General features: G+C 62.1%; 1 protein-coding gene across 1 annotated transcript in view; it reads right to left on the minus strand.

Moving 5' to 3' along the window:
• NAV1 (neuron navigator 1) overlaps positions 1-17247 on the minus strand; it is a 56876-nt gene that overhangs the window by 32956 nt on the left and 6673 nt on the right. The window contains exons 2-4 of the mRNA XM_061362756.1: positions 15502-16071; positions 14950-15172; positions 12224-13370 (exon numbers count right to left, since the gene is read on the minus strand). Of these exons, the coding sequence (XP_061218740.1) occupies positions 12224-13370; positions 14950-15172; positions 15502-16055 (1924 nt within the window). The 5' untranslated portion in view covers positions 16056-16071. The remainder of the gene's footprint in view (positions 1-12223; positions 13371-14949; positions 15173-15501; positions 16072-17247) is intronic.

The raw sequence follows: 17247 nt of genomic DNA on the forward strand, positions 1-17247 counted from the left end.
GCTCTCCCAAAGACAGTGCACAGTGCGTGGTGGGGGGGTGAGACCCTGACATCCTGCACTTCCCCCCCCACCAGGACCCCCTGCATCCCTCGGTGGGACCCACCAATGGGAAAGGGTTCTCTTGAGCAGCGGTCACGTTTTCCCCACTAAAGGTGGTCTGCAGAGAAGGAAGACCCCGTGTCCTTGGGGAAACCTGGGTGAGCCACAGGAGGGAAGGGGATGCTCAGCATCAGAAAGCTCTGTGCCACCTCCATGGGGCCACCACTCCTTCCTGGGACCCCAAAGCTCACAGCAGCCCTGCCCAGGCACCCTGTGGGGCTGGGGGACAGCAGGGAGGGGAGTGCTCCTCACCCCAAATCCATCACCCACATTACAGCGAGTGGAGGGGCTCCTCAGGATGCAGCGCACAGAATGCGGACCCGGTGAGCTCAGCTTTCACTGCAGGGATGGGCAGGGTGGAAAACGCTCTGGAAAAGGCATCAGCACCCACAGAAGGGATTTCCACGGAGCCTCCAGACTCGCCACCGTGTACCAGCTCCCACGCACCCACCAACACCAAGGGCTGAGGGACGTGGGGTGATGGTGGCTGCAAGCCCCTGCACACGGGCTCACTCCAGACCCCCAGAACCCCATAAGCACCCAGGAGCAGGAGTTAATTCACACCCCCAGCTTGGCCACTTTGGGATCCCCCCACCGAGCTGCAATGAACGCCCTTCCCCAAGTGCCTGTCCCACAGGCAGCATCCTCCCAGGGATGTGACCACCAAAGCCCATCCCACCATGGGAAGCAGCGCTGCGATGTGCTCTGAGCTCTTCTCCCCACATTTGTTCTGGGGGCCTGTCCAAGCACTGAGCCCAAAGCCGCGACCGCTGCGGGGAGAGCGGAGCCAACGCTACAGCCTGGAGGGAAGCATCAGCCAAAAGTCGTTCCAACAAGGAAGTGATTTGTCTTCTCCTGGCTACGCAGCGGCGCGGAGCAAGGCCGGGGCTGCGGTCATGCACAGAGCGAGCGGCCACCGGGCCGGCAATGGGGAATGCTCCCAGCAGGAGCCTGAGATAGCCCAGAGCAGGGAGGAAAGGATGGGAATAGAAACACCATGTGCCCCCCCATCCCCAGCTCTCTCCAAGCCAAGGCATCGCATCCAACAGCTCTGAATGTGAACTGCACACAATGAGCTCCAGCGAGTAATTAATCCCTTCAGGAACGCTGTAAGTGATTGCAGACAGTTCACATTGGAAAGTCATTGCAGAAATTACCATAAGCTGTTTCCTTCCCTGCTCCGAACGACATCCAGCAAGATGTGCCTGGAGAGCTGCGCTCCGCAGGTCAGAGGGGATGATGGAGTTAAGCTGTTTTCCTCCCAACACCCAATCTACCTGCCAAGCCCACGCTGTGAGAAACCAGCCCAGCCCCAAACGGAGCAGCTCATCCCCATCACCCCCATGCTGGTGGCTCACAGCAGGGATGGTCTCCATCCCCACGCTCCCTCTGCCCTCCTTCACCCACTCCAACATTTGTCCTCCAGCCGGAGGGTTGGAGGTTGGACCCAATTCTGCCCCATTGCACCCCACGCCTCTGCTCAGTGCCCTGCAGGACAGGCACATTTGTCCACATCTGCCCTCATACAAAGCCACTGCATGCAGGTGACCGATGCTACCATCCACATGGACACACTGATAAGGTGGGGGGGGGGTCTGTCCCCACATCCAGAGAGCCCATCCCATGAGGGAGGAATGGAAGGGCACAGCAGCTGCCTTTTGCTTCACAATTCCATGGTGTTTCTCAATCCACAGCCTCTCCCCGTGAAGCTGGGGCGCATCACGCGGTAAGGGAAAGCTCTTCTCCCCTGTCACTAAAGCGCCTTCAAATTAGATGGGATTTAAAACTAAAAACACACCCTAAGCTTCCCCTTGGAACCGCTCTGGGTTTGGGAACCGGCTTTTCCCCCCTCCCATGTCCTGCCCTGGGATTTCCCCCTCTCCTCACCATGGTTTTGTTTAAAACTCCATCAGGCCACAGAAAAACCCCAGGGCAGGAGAAGAGGGAAGGGAAACAACAGAAGAAGATGCTAGAAACTGGGGCTCTTGCAAACCCCCCTCGGCACAGGGGGAGGCAGAGCTCGGAGCTGCCTTCCTCCTCCTGGAAAGCGAGAGGCGCTGGGAAGGATGAGGGAAGAGCGGATATTACCCAACCTCCCGCACAGGACACGGCCTGGCTGAGCCTCTGCAGAGCCCTCAACAGCTCGTAACAGGGCTCTTGCTCCAACGAGCCAAGCGCCAGAGTGTGTCCGAACGCGGTGCGGCTCCAAGATGGACACGGGTTGATGTCAGGCACATCCCACAGGGATGCAGGGAAAGATTCGGACATACCCAGACACCATCGCTCCATGTCAAAGTTACTCCCTACACCAATGTGCTGTGCTCAGCAGCCGAACATGGGGTGCTGCTAAGGGGCAGGGACATCCTGCATCCCTGAGCATCCCTGAGCATCCCACAACATCCCCCAGGGAGGGGTTTCCCCTACCAAAGCTGATCCCGCTCCACAGCCACAGCTTCCCCGCTACAACATGGATCTTAAGGAGAAGCTGCACTGGACTCTCCACACAGGATATGTGCAATGTCTGCTTGCGAGGGAGAACACCCCACAAGGGGATGAAAAGCTATATGGAAATGGAAGATCATTACCATGATCTCCTTGGAAACACCCCATCGGAGCAAGTTTTTCTTCCTCCTTCTTCTCCTCTCTCCCCATGTGCATGAATTCTGGCACCCCATGCACTGCTTGGCATTGCCTCAGCGCTGTGGGTCCAAAACGCAGGCGTCTCATTTCTAAAGCCATTGTCTACGATGTGCTATTGAGCTGCAAAACATGGATGGTTTGGGATGGAAACCAGGCATCTCCTGCACTACAAAAAAGAAGCTGGATTTGGTTTGTCTTTGAAGCCACAGAGAGCCTCAGCCGAACAGAAACTGCTTTCTTCCCACAAAGGGAACCAAAGCCTTGGCAACGAAACGCATCGGTACCTCTGCCCCTGAGCGCAGCGAGGAGCAACCCAGGAGCAGCACGGCCGCGCTGTGCATCCGAGCGCGCTCCACTCGGGAATGCTGCTTTTGTGCATTTACTGTGGATCCGGAGCTCTGGGCTCCTCTCCTCCCATGCTGCAACGTCCTCACCCAGCCTGTGCCAGCAGCCAGCTTCCAGCAGCCCCAGAGCTTCACCACCTTTAGCACAATGACTGTTTGCTCAGGAAATCACCCCGGAACGTTCATTGCTTGCTATTTGCCTTCACAAGCAGAACGGGAAGCAAAGATCTCCTGCCCCCAGGTTATTGAACTTCCCCCATCACTAAGAAGGGACCCGATGGGGAGCAGGCTCTCACCTCCAGCCACAGAGCTGCTTGTGAAGGGGATTTTGGAGCAGCTTTCAAACCCCAACCTCTGCACAGCTCCCAGAGCATCTCAGGCTCCAGGAAGAGATTCCCTCCCTCATCCCCCCATGCTGCTTTATGAGCAGGGCTGTTCCTCTCCCTTTGCAGGAGCCGGCCACATGTTCTCCATCTGGGAGCAGATGCCCACGAGCCAATAAGCTCAGCTTGGAAAACTCACTGCAAATAGCACAAAGTCTCTGAGCACGCTGCAGCCCGGGGCCGGATGATGCCTGTGAACGCTCCGGCAGCACCGGGACACGTCTGGCACAGCCCAGACAACCCCAGCCCAAGGGGCTCGGAGAGATGAACAAGAGATGGCTGAAGGTGCTGCTGCCTCTTCCAGACTGCGGTTGGGAATGGGGACTGTCAGGCTTGGAGCAAGCTGCTCCAGTGGAAGGCGTCCCTGCCCCTGGCAGGGGTTGGAGCTGGGTGAGCTTTAAGCTCCTGATTCTATGACCCCCGCACTGCTGCTGTTCCCTGGGCAGCCGGGATGCAGCCAGCTTTTGGGTGCATTCAACCACTCGACAGTGGGAGACAGGAGCCCAGGCAGTGACACAGGCACCCACAAACACCCCAGGGTGAGCACTCAAACACGCAGATGCTCTGCAAGCCCCCAGCTACCTACAGCCCGGGTACCTACAGCTGGGAGCCAGGCTGGTGCTTCCCCTTGACCAGCAGTCCCACAACATGCTCCCCAGGCCCAGCAGGATCCTATCTCCACGCCAAGGCCACGTGCATGTTGTTGGGACAGGATCTCCCACCACCAGGTCCTTTGCAGCACCTCTGCTCCCAGAGCCCACCCCGAGGGGCAGCGCACAGCCAATCCCATGGGAAGGGTTTTGTTATGGGGTGAAATGAACCCGGGGTCTCTTGACAGATGCAGGGCAGTGACTGGAGAAGCCCATGGGCTGTCCCCACTGACTCCCCATTGAGCTTCCCCTGCCCTGATCAGATGCAGCAGGATGGGAAGGGAAAACACCAAGTGCCAACACAGGGAGACTCCATTCCTCAGTTCACTCCTGCCTTTGGGCCAGCAGTAGCATCACTCCCAGCAGAGCCTGGCTGTTGGGCTCACAGCAATGACTCCCAGGATGCTATCTGTGTCCTCCCTGATGGACTGGGGAGGAAGGAAGCCCTCTTGCTTTCGCTCTGCACATTGGGAGCCAAAGAATCCCAGCCTGGTTTGTGTTGGAAGTGACCTGAAAGCTCCTCCAACACCGTCCACAAGAGCAGGATGCTCCAAGCCCTGACAGTCCCCATTCCCAACCACAATCTGCCCCCCACACACACACCAGGGCTCCCCCTCTCCGCTGCCAAGCTGGTCCAGCATGAACTCGCCCTGACAAAGCTGCCTCCAGCCTCTGAACCATCAAGGCTGGGATAAGCCTCAGGATGTGGGAACCGGCTGGGGAGGGATGCGCCTGCCCCATGGAGCGGCCCCCGCACGTTTCCTGCCAGCCCAGGCTCACCTCGGGGAGCTCCCAGTGCAATCAATGCGAATTAGCCACTATCTGTTCTTCCACTTGTTTGCATCAGCTTGGAAATACAATGCCAAGGCAGAGATAAAGGGAACTGGAAACACCCTGACAGCATCTAACGCTTCCAGCCCCAGGGGTTTGTTAAAGAGATGAGTTTCAACATTGCATGGACTCAGCCCGAACAGCAGGTTCCTTTGCCTTGCTCCTCAAGCACATCCCTCCCTGCCGGTGCCCACAGCTCCCCATACACTGGCTACGAAAGGGAAGGGCTGCTCCCCATGAAGTGGGCTTTACAGAGCCCATGCTTGAAGGGGTCTCCACCATGCTCCCAGCAAAAGGCCAACAGCATCCTGCCAAGGGCATGGCCATGGAGCCATGTTGTGAGAAGCCAGCTCTCCCCTAGGGTAGAAAAAACACCAGGGTAAAGCCCTTTTTATAGAATAACAGCCTGGTTTGGGTTGAAGGAACCTTAAAGCTCCTCCAGCTCCAACCCCTGCCACAGGCAGGGACCCCTTCCACTGGAGCAGCTTGCTCCAAGCCCCTGTGTCCAACCTGGCCTTGAGCACTGCCAGGGATGGGGCAGCCACAGCTTCTCTGGGCACCCTGTGCCAGCGCCTCAGCACCCTCACAGGGAAGAGCTTCTGCCTAAGAGCTCAGCTCAGCCTCCCTCTGCCACAACCAAGCCATTCCCTACCCCGACGTGCGGAGAGCATGAGGCAACAACGCTGCGCATGGGCAAGGGATGTGTGATTGTGAGTGTCTCATCAGGGAGCTGTTCTCAGTCCATGGCGATGCTGAGATCTCACAGGGCTATAAATACCCAGCCACGGAGCCGGACCTGAGCTACGGCTCGGAACGTGCTTCACACCCGCTCAGCCAGGATCCCTCCTTCCAGGTCACTGGGGGGAATTGGTTCCCATCCAGCCGAACCTGCTCCGCACACCTCTGCCCATGCAGCATCCCTGGGGAGCTCAGGCTGTGCCAGCCCCTGCACAGGGCACACGAGGGTCTCCATCCATGGAGCCTGGGGTCAGGATAACCTCCTGCCCTGCTGTGCCACACCAGTGCTGAGCTCCTCTGTGCAGGTTCCTGCAGGGAGGTGAATCCCAGCCCTTCCCCTGAATTAACGGAGCACACACCAGTGCCTCGACCGGACAAGCAGCGGGAGGAATGAAGGAACAAAACGTGGATGAGAGGGAAGCCGAGCGGATCAGCGGGCACGCCGGGCACGGCTCCTCAGTGTCACACCCGCCCTGCCACAGGCACGGCTCCATGTGCACAGCTCCTCATCTCAGCCCTGCAATGCAGCATCTTCTGCCTTCCCAGCTCCGCGCTGCTTGGCTCCCGGCTCCGAGCTGCAATGCAGCAGCTTGAGAGCCCCTCTCGCTCCTCGCCCCTCCACAAGGCAGGGCCGAGCCCTGCTCAGGCTCTGCCATCCCCAGCTCAACGCTTCCCAGCCCCAGAACCACCAACCCCTCCCCTGGCTCCCCCGGGAGCGCCGCTGGATGCACCCGGAGGAGGATGCTGCTCTGCAGGGCAGGGGACAGGGCAGGACCGCGTCGTGCCCCATCTCCCACACCCCACATCCCCACACCAGACACCTGCAAGGTGTGAAACCCAGAGAGGACCGGGGCTGAGGCACCCCTGAGGGATGGAGCCATCCCCGCTCCACCCAGTGCAGGGATGCAGACTCAGCAGCCTCACCCCTGGGCTCTAACCGCAGTGCCACCGGCACCAGAGGCAGGGCACACTCAGAGCCCTGGGACACTGCTGCCACCACACACATGGGGTACCAAACACCGAAGGATGCTCTGGACTGGACAAGTGATGAGCTATTAACCTGAAGGGGCACAAGAGGGTGGTGGCACAGGGGGCTCGTGCTGTGAGCACAGGGACACGTGTGGCAGCACGAGAAGCCGAAGACACAAAGCCAGGGAGAGGGGCATCAAGCAGGAACGCTCCAGAAGGATCCAGAACTGCCATCAGCTCCCCCAGTGCCATCCAAGAGGGAAGCACACTGCTCCTGAGGCACCCAGGACAGAGCAAACCACCCCAGGAGGAACATGGCCCAGGCCCCACCATGGTCACATCCCACCAGCAGACCCAGAGCTGCACTGAAGTTCACATCCAGGTACATGTGGACAAACGTTGGATGTGGGAGCAAGGCAGAGGCAGCCACTGGGAAAACCCCATTTGACCACGGTTTTCAGGCTCCCTGGGGCAGGATTTTGTTTTGGCAGAGCAGCCCCAATACTTCTGCCTTCAAGTGTTTGCTCTGCTGCTTCTCTATGGGCAACTTTTAAAGCCAAACCTGGGTTATGTGGGCGTTTAGCACTGCCGTTATCACCAGGAACGTGGCACACCCCAAAGGGATGCAGCAGAAAGCTCTGGGGTCCAGCCTTTCTCCCCATTCCCTGCAGCCATTTCAACCAGAGAGGAGACGTCTGCTTCTCCCTGCCAGCTCCCAAGAGCAGGATGGAAGCTGCAACCCGAACTTGCACCTCTCCCGTTTCTCCTCAACCACGAGTCCATATCTGCTACCAGAAGGAAATAAATCCCCACCCCAATGACCTCGGCATGCAGGAGCCTTAGGAGAGGAACAACGTTAGCATGACGATGGCACCAGGACAGCCACGCAACTTCAGGAGCCAGTAACCCACCCATGTCACTGCAAAGAGATGCTTCGTGTCCCACCTGCCCATGGTCTCCTGCCATGGCTGCAATGGACCCGTTAGCACTTGATCACACAGCCAGTGGGGCAGAGGTGCTCCTTTTGATCCCATGCCCATCCCATCCTTTTAATCCCAGTCCCTTGGCCAGCAGGGACAGCCCTCAGGAGGGTTATCTCCTTGGGGCCACCTCACCCAGAGCCAGGAACGTGCTCCCACGAGATGCGCCGGACACCATCCCAGTGGTTTCTTTCCTAAGCCAACCACAGTCGGATGCAATGGGAAGCTCCAGCCCTTCAAGGAGCCCATCTGCAGGCACCGGCCCCTCGGCTCTGCTGGGTGCAGAGCCTCCTGCAGTGAGCGTTTTGGGGAACCCCATCCCACCGGGATCACCCATGTGTTCCACCCGCCTCCTCACTGATGGGAATCAGCACCCACTCAAGAGGCACCAAAGAGTTGGCCAAGGAAATGGCTGCAGAAGAGGCTGCAGGACCTCGAGGTGCTCTGGGAGCTCTTGGGAAGCACAGGAACGCCGCCAGCACCGCACCACGCTGTGCCACGAGCTCTTGCCTTCCACCCTCCATCCCATGGCTGGGCGCTGCGGTAATGAGCAGCCCCAGCTGCCAGCAAGCCCTGATGAGAAGCCTCGGTCTTTGCTTGATGTCAAGTGTGTAATTTGGACGATGGAAATAGCCTCTACAAAGCACACGCAGTGGCTGCGTGCCATTGACCTCTCCTGTCCGGAGCACACTGCTCTGATTTGAGTGTGGTTACATCTCCAGCAGCTCTACAAAGGCTTTGGTGCCACCAAACAGATGACACAGCGGCAGCAACTGAATGAGAGGCAGCATTCAGCCACCACTAATAACCTGTATTTTGGGTCAGCAGAGGCTTGGGAGCGCTCCTGGCACAAGGAGCACGAGGTGGGGATGAGAACTCAGGTGTGGAGATCAAAGCCATGCAAGGTCTCCACAAGGCACGGGGCCCAGTGCAGCAGGAAGCTTGGGTTAGGCAGAGGCAGCTCTGGCTGCTCAATACAGGCCAACAGTTCAAGGACAAGAAGATGAGCAGAGGCTGAAAGGCTCTGCAGCTTCCCATCACAAACCAAACCCATGGGTCTCCTCGTGCCGCTCTGGGGATGGTGTGCTCCAGCAGCCATGGGCACACAGCGCAGGGTGACGTTCCTTTTGCCAAAGGAACCCAAGGAAACAGCAGAGAAACCTCCCCTCCATCCCAAGCATCTTCTGAAGCAACCAGGACAAAGCTCCTCTCCTGGCCTGACCCATCAGCCCTAGCAGGGCTTGAAGCCCACTCTCCTGAGCAGAGGGGTCCTGTCCTGTCCCTTCCGGGTCCATCCCCACTGCAGGAACAACCTCTCCCTTGAGGACTCAGGCTGGGGAAGGTTCCCTCACCCCAGGTGAAGGTTTCATCTCCCTGGCTCACACCAGACCACAAGCAAAGGGGTCAGGACCAGAAGCCCATTGAGCACAGAACCCCAGGCACGGTTCTGCTGCCAGTGTGTAGGAAGTGATGGAGTCACCACTGCTCCCTCTTCCACACATCCCCACGCTCCTGTTGGCATCCCCAGCACACCGGCTGCCAAGGACACGCCAGGTCATGGGTGGCTTGGGTAGGAGGTTATGACTCAACAGCACAGCCCTGATGGACGCGAGCAGCACAGCCCCATGGAAGGAAAGCAAGGTCTCTGCAGGGTTAAGCCCCTGCCCTGTCCACCCCAGGTATTGTCCCCACCAGACCAGCCCTGAGGCCCCTCCAGAGGATGCTTGGCACATCATGGACAATCGCCTGTTTCAGCACATACACAGAGCAGGGGGAGCAGAGCACAGATCCAGCACCTCACAGGCCAGCTGACCAAGCCTTCAGGTGTAAGTGGAGTCCAGAGGGATGCTCCCAATGTCAAGGGCAGCCCTGAAGCAGGCTCCCAGGAAGACAGAAGCAAGGCAGCCACTACAGAAACAAAGCAGGTATCGGGGGCACTTCCACAGCCTATGGTCTCCCTTGGTGGGGGCACAAACCCCTGTCCCTGCTGGCAGCATCTCTGGTACCACCACAGCAGTAGGGCTGAACATGGATGTCCACGAGCCCCCCAGTGCTGCGTGTCCACCCTGTTCTTGCTCCCTGCCCACCCCTTGAGCTCACCCTGGGGCTGCCCATGAGCTGCTCGTGCAGCCCCAGGATGCTCCAGCAGCTGCCAGACCCCTGCCAGGGCAAGGATGGGGCCGGGCAAGCAGGAGCCTGCTGACCCCAGGCCCGAGGGTGATGCTCTGGGAGGCTCCATGCCCATGTGCTAGCACTGGAGCAGGGGCTGTGCCAAGCCGAAGGCTCCTGTGTGTGCAGCAGGGAAGCGGCCTCAGCAGGCACAGCTTTACAGGTACCTCCCCTGGGCTCCTTACTCCACCTCCCAAACCTGCCCCACAGCCCCCAGCTGGGGTGAATCTCACCCCTTCTCCCCACAGCAGAGCTCTGCTCTGGTGCAGCCAGGAGAAGGAACCTCGAGCCAGCTCCCCATGCACCAGAGAAGCTCCTGGACTCCTAAAAGGCAGGGAACCTGAAGGACAGGACACACCAGGACCCCCAGCCCTGCCTATACCACTGCTGTCCCCACCACCACCACCACCACCACCAGCAAGGGCTTTAAACCCGGCCAGCTCAGGCACTAATGGCTGTACAGAGGCCATTTGCCACCTTCTCACACCAGTCTGTGAGACCCAACAGAGCTCGCTGGAGCCACAAGCCCCCAGCGGTCCCTGCCCAGCCAAACCCACAGGCACTGCAGCTGGGATGCGGGGGGAGAACAGGCTTCAGCAGGACATAGAGGGCTCCCAAGGCTGCCACGGGTTCCTGCGGATCAGCACGAGGGAAGCACGAGGGCTGGACACACCAGTACCAAGACCCAGCGCCATGCGCCGTGACTGGGGCAGCGGGTCCCCGGAGCAAGGGCAGCACTGGAGGCAGTGCTCGGTGCTCTCACGGAGCCCCCCCATGCACTAACACATGGCTCAAGGATCAAACCCCCCAGCACAGCAAGATGCTGGCGGCCACGGGCTGAAACCAGCTCGAGCATCCCTGGTAGCAGCATCCTTGGAGAACGTTCCTCAGCCCAAGGCGCTGGAGGAGCTCTGGATTTGAAGCCTCCTGCCCAAAGCACAGACCCTGCACACAGCACATCCACCGCAGCCTCCCAGTGAGAGCAGCCAAGGTCAACCCGAGGGGGGCAGCCACAAAGATGGCAACGGTGGGGAGCGGCGGTGGCACCTCCATTGTGTTTGGTGGGGCATCGAGACCAGGGTGGCCAGACACATGTGGGGGAGGACGAGCTCACCCACCTCCTGCCATTGCTCCTCGTGAGGAGGCTGGAGAGAAGGCCAGAGGTGGACATGAGCTGGTCCTTGGGCACCTTTGCTCTCAGCATCCCTGCTCCTCGCCCCTCAGCATCCCTGCTCCTTGCGCCTCAGCATCCCTCCTCCTCGCCCCTCAGCATCCTTGTTCCTTGCCCCTCAGCATCCCTGCTCCTCGCCCCTCAGCATCCCTGCTCCTCACCCCTCAGCATCCCTGCTCCTCGCCCCTCAGCATCGCTGCTCCTCGCCCCTCAGCATCCCTGCTCCTCGCCCCTCAGCATCGCTGCTCCTCGCCCCTCAGCATCCCTGCTCCTCGCCCTCAGCATCTCTGCTCCTCGCCCCTCAGCATCCCTGCTCCTCGCCCCTCAGCATCCCTGCTCCTCGCCCCTCAGCATCCCTGCTCCTCGCCCCTCAGCATCCTTGCTCCTCGCCCCTGAGCATCCCTGCTCCTCACCCCTCAGCATCGCTGCTCCTGCCCCTCAGCATCCCTGCTCCTCGCCCCTCAGCATCCCTGCTCCTCGCCCCTCAGCATCCCTGCTCCTCGCCCCTCAGCATCCCTGCTCCTCGCCCCTCAGCATCCCTGCTCCTCGCCCCTCAGCATCCCTGCTCCTCGCCCCTCAGCATCCCTGCTCCTCGCCCCTCAGCATCCCTGCTCCTCGCCCCTCAGCATCCCTGCTCCTCGCCCCTCAGCATCGCTGCTCCTCGCCCCTCAGCATCCCTGCTCCTCGCCCCTCAGCATCCCTGCTCCTCGCCCCTCAGCATCCCTGCTCCTCGCCCCTCAGCATCCCTGCTCCTCGCCCCTCAGCATCGCTGCTCCTCGCCCCTCAGCATCCCTGCTCCTCGCCCCTCAGCATCCCTGCTCCTCGCCCCTCAGCATCCCTGCTCCTCGCCCCTCAGCATCCCTGCTCCTCGCCCCTCAGCATCCCTGCTCCTCGCCCCTCAGCATCCCTGCTCCTCGCCCCTCAGCATCGCTGCTCCTCGCCCCTCAGCATCCTTGCTCCTCGCCCCTGAGCATCCCTGCTCCTCACCCCTCAGCATCGCTGCTCCTCGCCCCTCAGTATCCCTGCTCCTCGCCCCTCAGCATCCCTGCTCCTCGCCCCTCAGCATCCCTCCTCCTCGCCCCTCAGCATCCTTGCTCCTCGCCCCTCAGCATCCCTCCTCCTCGCCCCTCAGCATCCCTGCTCCTCGCCCCCCCGCACCAGGACCAGAACAACACAGCTTCCATCGGGTCCCTCCCGGGGGTGCCAGGACCCCCCCCCCCCGCCCCCCGACGCCTCTCGCAGCACTCACCCAGCATCTGGCTGAAGAGGAGCTGCTCCAGGTCGCCCAGCACCGTGACCACCAGCTCGGGGTCCACCTTCAGGTACGGCTTCTCCTCGGCGCCCGCCGCCACGGCCGGCCCCTTCCCTCCCAGCAGCTCATCATCGCACTTGCCGCCGCCCGCCTCGGGGGCCTTGCTGAGGGGCTTCACCTCTGCGTAGGGCCCGCGGGGGATGCGGCTGGGTTTGCCGGCGGGCGGCGGCTTGGCGGGGCCGGCGGGGCGCGGCGGCAGCAGCGAGTGCTCGGAGCGGGACAAGCTCCGCGACATGGCGGGCGCTTCCCGACCGCGGGGACCGCCACCGCCCCGGCCGCCCCCCGCCGCCGCCGCCGCCGCCGCCCCCGGTGCCGCCGCCTTGGCCATGTCGTCGCTCCAGCGGGGCTCGTAGAGCTGCCGCTTCTTCTCGGCGTCGGTGAGAAAAGCCAGGTTCGTGAGCGACTTCTGCTTGCGCAGGTTGGAGCCGGCCGGCAGCCGCCCCTCCGCGCTGCTCGCTTTAAAGACGCGCAGCTCCGCGCCCCGCGGCCCCGCCGCAGCCGCCGCCGCCGCCTTCGCCCGCTTCGGCATCACCGCTCCGCCGTCGGGACCCCGCCGGTAGCCGCGCTCCTCCTCGCCCAGCTCCACGTCGGGAAGGTTCTTGAGGTTGCTCCCCAGCATCCCCGCGCTGCAACCATTTAACCCGCCGGCTGCTGCCGCTGCGGCACCGAGGACACCGGGCGAGACACAGAGAGAGAGAGCGAGAAGCGCCGTTAGCGCCCGCCCCGCCGGGGCGGAGCGGGACGGGGAGGAGATGGGGTGGCTGTAAGGGGGGGGGGGGCGGCCCCACCTCGCCGCTGCGCCGCCAGCGGGACACTGCGAACCAGCGGAATGTCGGGGGCAAACAAAAAGAGCCCGCCCTCCTCCGAGCCCCGCGGGCGCGGGCAAGGGGCGGGGCGCGGCGGGGGCGCGCAGCGCCGAGCACGGGAGGAAAGGGGGGGGGGAGTGACCGAGCAGAGCCCCGGTGGGGGGGTGGGGGGGAGAACGGGGACAAAACTTCCCCGTTTCACCCCAAACGGCGTTGGAAGGGGAGGCCCCGGGACCCCACCCCCAACGGGGCCCCTCCGGGGTGGGGGGGGTGGGGGGCTGAGGGGGAGCGGGGTCTGGTTATCATCAGTGTTCATTAATTACCCGTCCCCCGGGAGGGGTGAATTAAGTCTATTTGGTGACCTCACGCGCGCTGCCATGGCAACCGCCGGAAAATATCGCATTAGAGCCCATCACCGTGCTGCCGGGATGGGGAGAGGGCAGGGCGGGGACGGGGGGGGTGAGCCCCCCAGCACAGCCCTCAGGCGGGGGGCTGGTGGGGGTCGGGGTGATGCTGAGGAGCCCCGAAATGCCCCGGTCGTGGATGGGACAGCAAAGGGTGGCCAAAGCCCGCGGTGTTACCATTGCTGGGATGGGGGGTTCAGGAGCTGCACCCCGAAGCCGCTGTCAGTGTGCGGGGCTGTCACGGCTATGGGCTGGGTGTAGGGCCCGCTGCGGGGGGCAGATCTGGGGGTGCCGTCTCATGGACCCCCGGAACCTCCCGATGTTCCCGGTCCCCTCCAGGCCCGCGGGAGGTGTGGAGCCAGGGAAAGGATCCGGCCCCTTCCCCATCCCCGCGGCTCTGACCGAGTTCTGTCCCTTCGCATCACGCAGCGAAGCTCCCGGCTCCTTTCCTTCCCTTTCCCTGCACATCCCTGGAGCATCCCGCCATCCTCCGCTGCCGCTGCCCTGGCAACCGCCGCCCGGCATCTCCCCCAGCGGCCGCCCCCCAAAACCTGCCCCAGAGCAGGCGCCGTCGGGGACCGCGGTGTCCCCAGCACCGCAATGGGGAGCTCGCACTGGGCTCCCGAGAACGGGGGTGTCCCCGCGGTGGGTGCGGGGAGCCAGCGGCACCCGCCTCCGCCCGGCTCCGAGCCAGCTCCTTGGAAATGGGTCATTCCTGGAGCTCGCCTGGAAACTGGGAAGAGGAGGGAAAGGAGCCAAGCAGGGCCATGTCCCGGCGGCAACACTGGAGGGGACAGTCCCTCTCTGCTGGACCAAGGGGAACGCTGGACCATGGGGGATACTGGACCATGAGGAATGGTGGACCATGGGGGATACTGGACCATGGGGGATACTGGGCCATGAGGGATGCTGGACCATGGGGGATGCTGGACCATGGGGGATGATGGACCATGGGGAATACTGGACCATGAGGGATGCTGGACCATGGGGGATACTGGACCATGAGGGATGCTGGATCATGAGGGATGCTGGACCATGGGGGTTGCTGGACCTTGGGGGATACTGGACCTTGGGGGACACTGGACCACGGGATGCTGGACCACGGGGGATGCTGGACCATGGGAATACTGGACCATGGGGGATACTGGGCCATGAAGGATGCTGGACCATGGGGAATCCTGGACCACGGAGGATACTGGACCATGGGATTTTGGACCATGGGGGTTGCTGGACCTTGGGGGATACTGGACCTTGGGGGACACTGGCCCACGGGGGATACTGGACCATGGGGAGTACTGGACCATGAGGGATGCTGGACCATGAGGGATGCTGGACCATGGGGGATGCTGGACCATGGGGGATGCTGGACCATGGGGGATACCAAGGTGACTCCTGCCCTGGGCTTGGCAACGCCACTGGTTGTAGGGTTTCAGCCATGGGAGTCACTGGATACGGCAGCTGCAGCCGTGTCGTTCCCAGAGGAATTGGGGCACATCTTATGTGAGGGCTGCCACTCGGACCCCATTCCAGCACATGCCCGTGGGGGTCTGAGCTCCACACGACCCCCTGCCCCCCCCCATCCCCAGCAAACCCCCCTGGACTCACTTGGGCCTCCGGGTTTGGGGTCGGGGTCAGGTCCAGGGCACTCGTCACCCTCCTCCCGATGCTCCCGCAGCCTGGGGGCAGAGTGGGGTCAGGGTGGGGATCATGGGCACATTGCGGGGATCCCCAGGAGATGGGAACGTGGTGCCTTGGGCTCTGCCAGGGTTGGGGGACACCAGCAAGGGGGGTGTCCCAGCGCACTCCGTTGCCCACTGAGCCCATCTCCTGCCCACGCCTGCTCCCATGGGTGCCCCCAAACCCCCAGCCCCCCAAACCCAGTTGGAACCCTCCTTGTGGGGCAGAGCCCCCAGACCCAACCCCACTATTCCCCTTGACCACCCCCACCACGTCACCTGCCTCCCCATGTCCCCCTGTCCCCATAAGCCCCATCCCCAGGACTCACCGGTACTGGAAGGGTGCCACGGTGGCAGTGACGGGGTGATTGTGTGGGGCACCTGAGGAGAAGGTGATGGCCCCCGACCCAAATACAGGACCCCTGCCCTGCGAGCCACTGTGGGGCTCATCCCCCATCCCTGCCATGGTCACCCCACTGCCCTTCCCAGGGCCCCCCCCCAGCCGCCCCCCAGCCCTGCCCTGTGCTGGGGGAGCCTTGGGCAGCTCAGGGGGCTCCCTTGCCCTGCCTGCCCCTCTCCTCCCACTGCCCCCTGCTTCTGGCCACTTCCCGGGGGGCACCAGGGGTCTCGCTGGGACCTTCTGCCCCCCACGGCGGGGGACACCGGGGCTGCCCCCAGTGCCCTCGGCAGCTCTGCCTTTGGGTTTGAGGGTCCTGGGGCCGGGGGCTGGCTGGGGGGACAGAGCCCTGGGGGACACGGAGGGGGGCGTGGGGCTGGGGGAGGCCGAGGTGTGCGGTTTGCCATGGGCCATGGCGCGGGGCACCGGGATGGAGGAGGCGAAGTGGCTGCGGGCGGCAGGGTTGACGTTGGCTGTGCCGTTCATCCCGGTGCTGGCGAGGCTGTGGGGGGAGAGCAGGGATGAGCAGGGCGAGGGGTGGCCATGGGGGCACCCACATCCCCGCAGACACAGCGGACCCTGCTCCTGGGCCCTGCTGACTGTGGTGCTCAATAGAATCATAGACTCATAGAATAGTTCGGGTTGGAAAGGACCTTAAGATCATCCAGTTCCAACCCCCTGCCATGGGCAGGGACACCTCACACTAAACCATGGCACCCAAGGCTCTGTCCAACCTGGCCTTGAACACTGCCAGGGATGGAGCATTCACAACCTCCCTGGGCAACCCATTCCAGTGCCTCACCACCCTCACAGGAAAGAACTTCCTCCTTAGATCCAATCTAAACTTCCCCTGTTTCAGTTTGAACCCATCACCCCTTGTCCTGTCACTACAGTCCCTAGTGAAGAGTCCATCCCCAGCATCCCTATAGGCCCCCTTCAGATACTGGAAGGCTGCTAATCCCAACAGAGGCCACTGCACCCCATGGAGGGAGGACACATGTGATGGCCCCCGCACAGGGATCCCCACAGCACTTGTGACATCCTCCCCAGGGTCCCTGTGCAGCCCCATCCCAGGTCCCTGCAGCAAGGCCACATGGCACAGAGCCTCAGCAGACTGGGCTGCATCACAGGCGGGATGGGCCCCTCTTGGCCACCCAATACCTTCTCCTTGTCCTTGGAACCACCTCCTGGTCCAACGAGACCATGTCCCAGACACCTGAGACCATCTCCTGGTCATAGAATCACAGAATGGGTTGGGTTGGAAAGGGCCTTAAGCTCATCCAGTTCCAACCCCTGCCATGGGCAGGGATGCCTCACTCTAAACCATAGGAGTGGTGAATGCTCCATCCCTGGCAGTGTTCAAGGCCAGGCTGGACAGAGCCTTGGGTACCATGGTTTAGTGTGAGGTGTCCCTGCCCATGGCAGGGGTTGGAACTGGGTAAGCTCAAGATCCTTCCCACGCCAAGCCATTCTATGGGTCTATGATTCTCCTTCCAAACCCCTCGCCTGCCTCCGGATTCATTCCTGCCCCATCCGAGCTCTGCCCCTGCAGCAGCAAGGGAGCACCGCATCACCTGCACCGCTTTGCCTGGCTAAAGCAGGTTACGGCTTGACCTACATAGGCACAGGCGGCTCCTCTGCAATTAGATCCAAAGGGAAACAACTTTCTCCTTCAATG

Source organism: Neopsephotus bourkii, unplaced genomic scaffold, assembly GCF_033783945.1.
Source record: "Neopsephotus bourkii isolate Nb327-2 ecotype Australia unplaced genomic scaffold, CSIRO-AGI_Nbou_v1 NB_1139, whole genome shotgun sequence".
In the NCBI taxonomy this organism is placed as follows: domain Eukaryota; kingdom Metazoa; phylum Chordata; class Aves; order Psittaciformes; family Psittacidae; genus Neopsephotus; species Neopsephotus bourkii.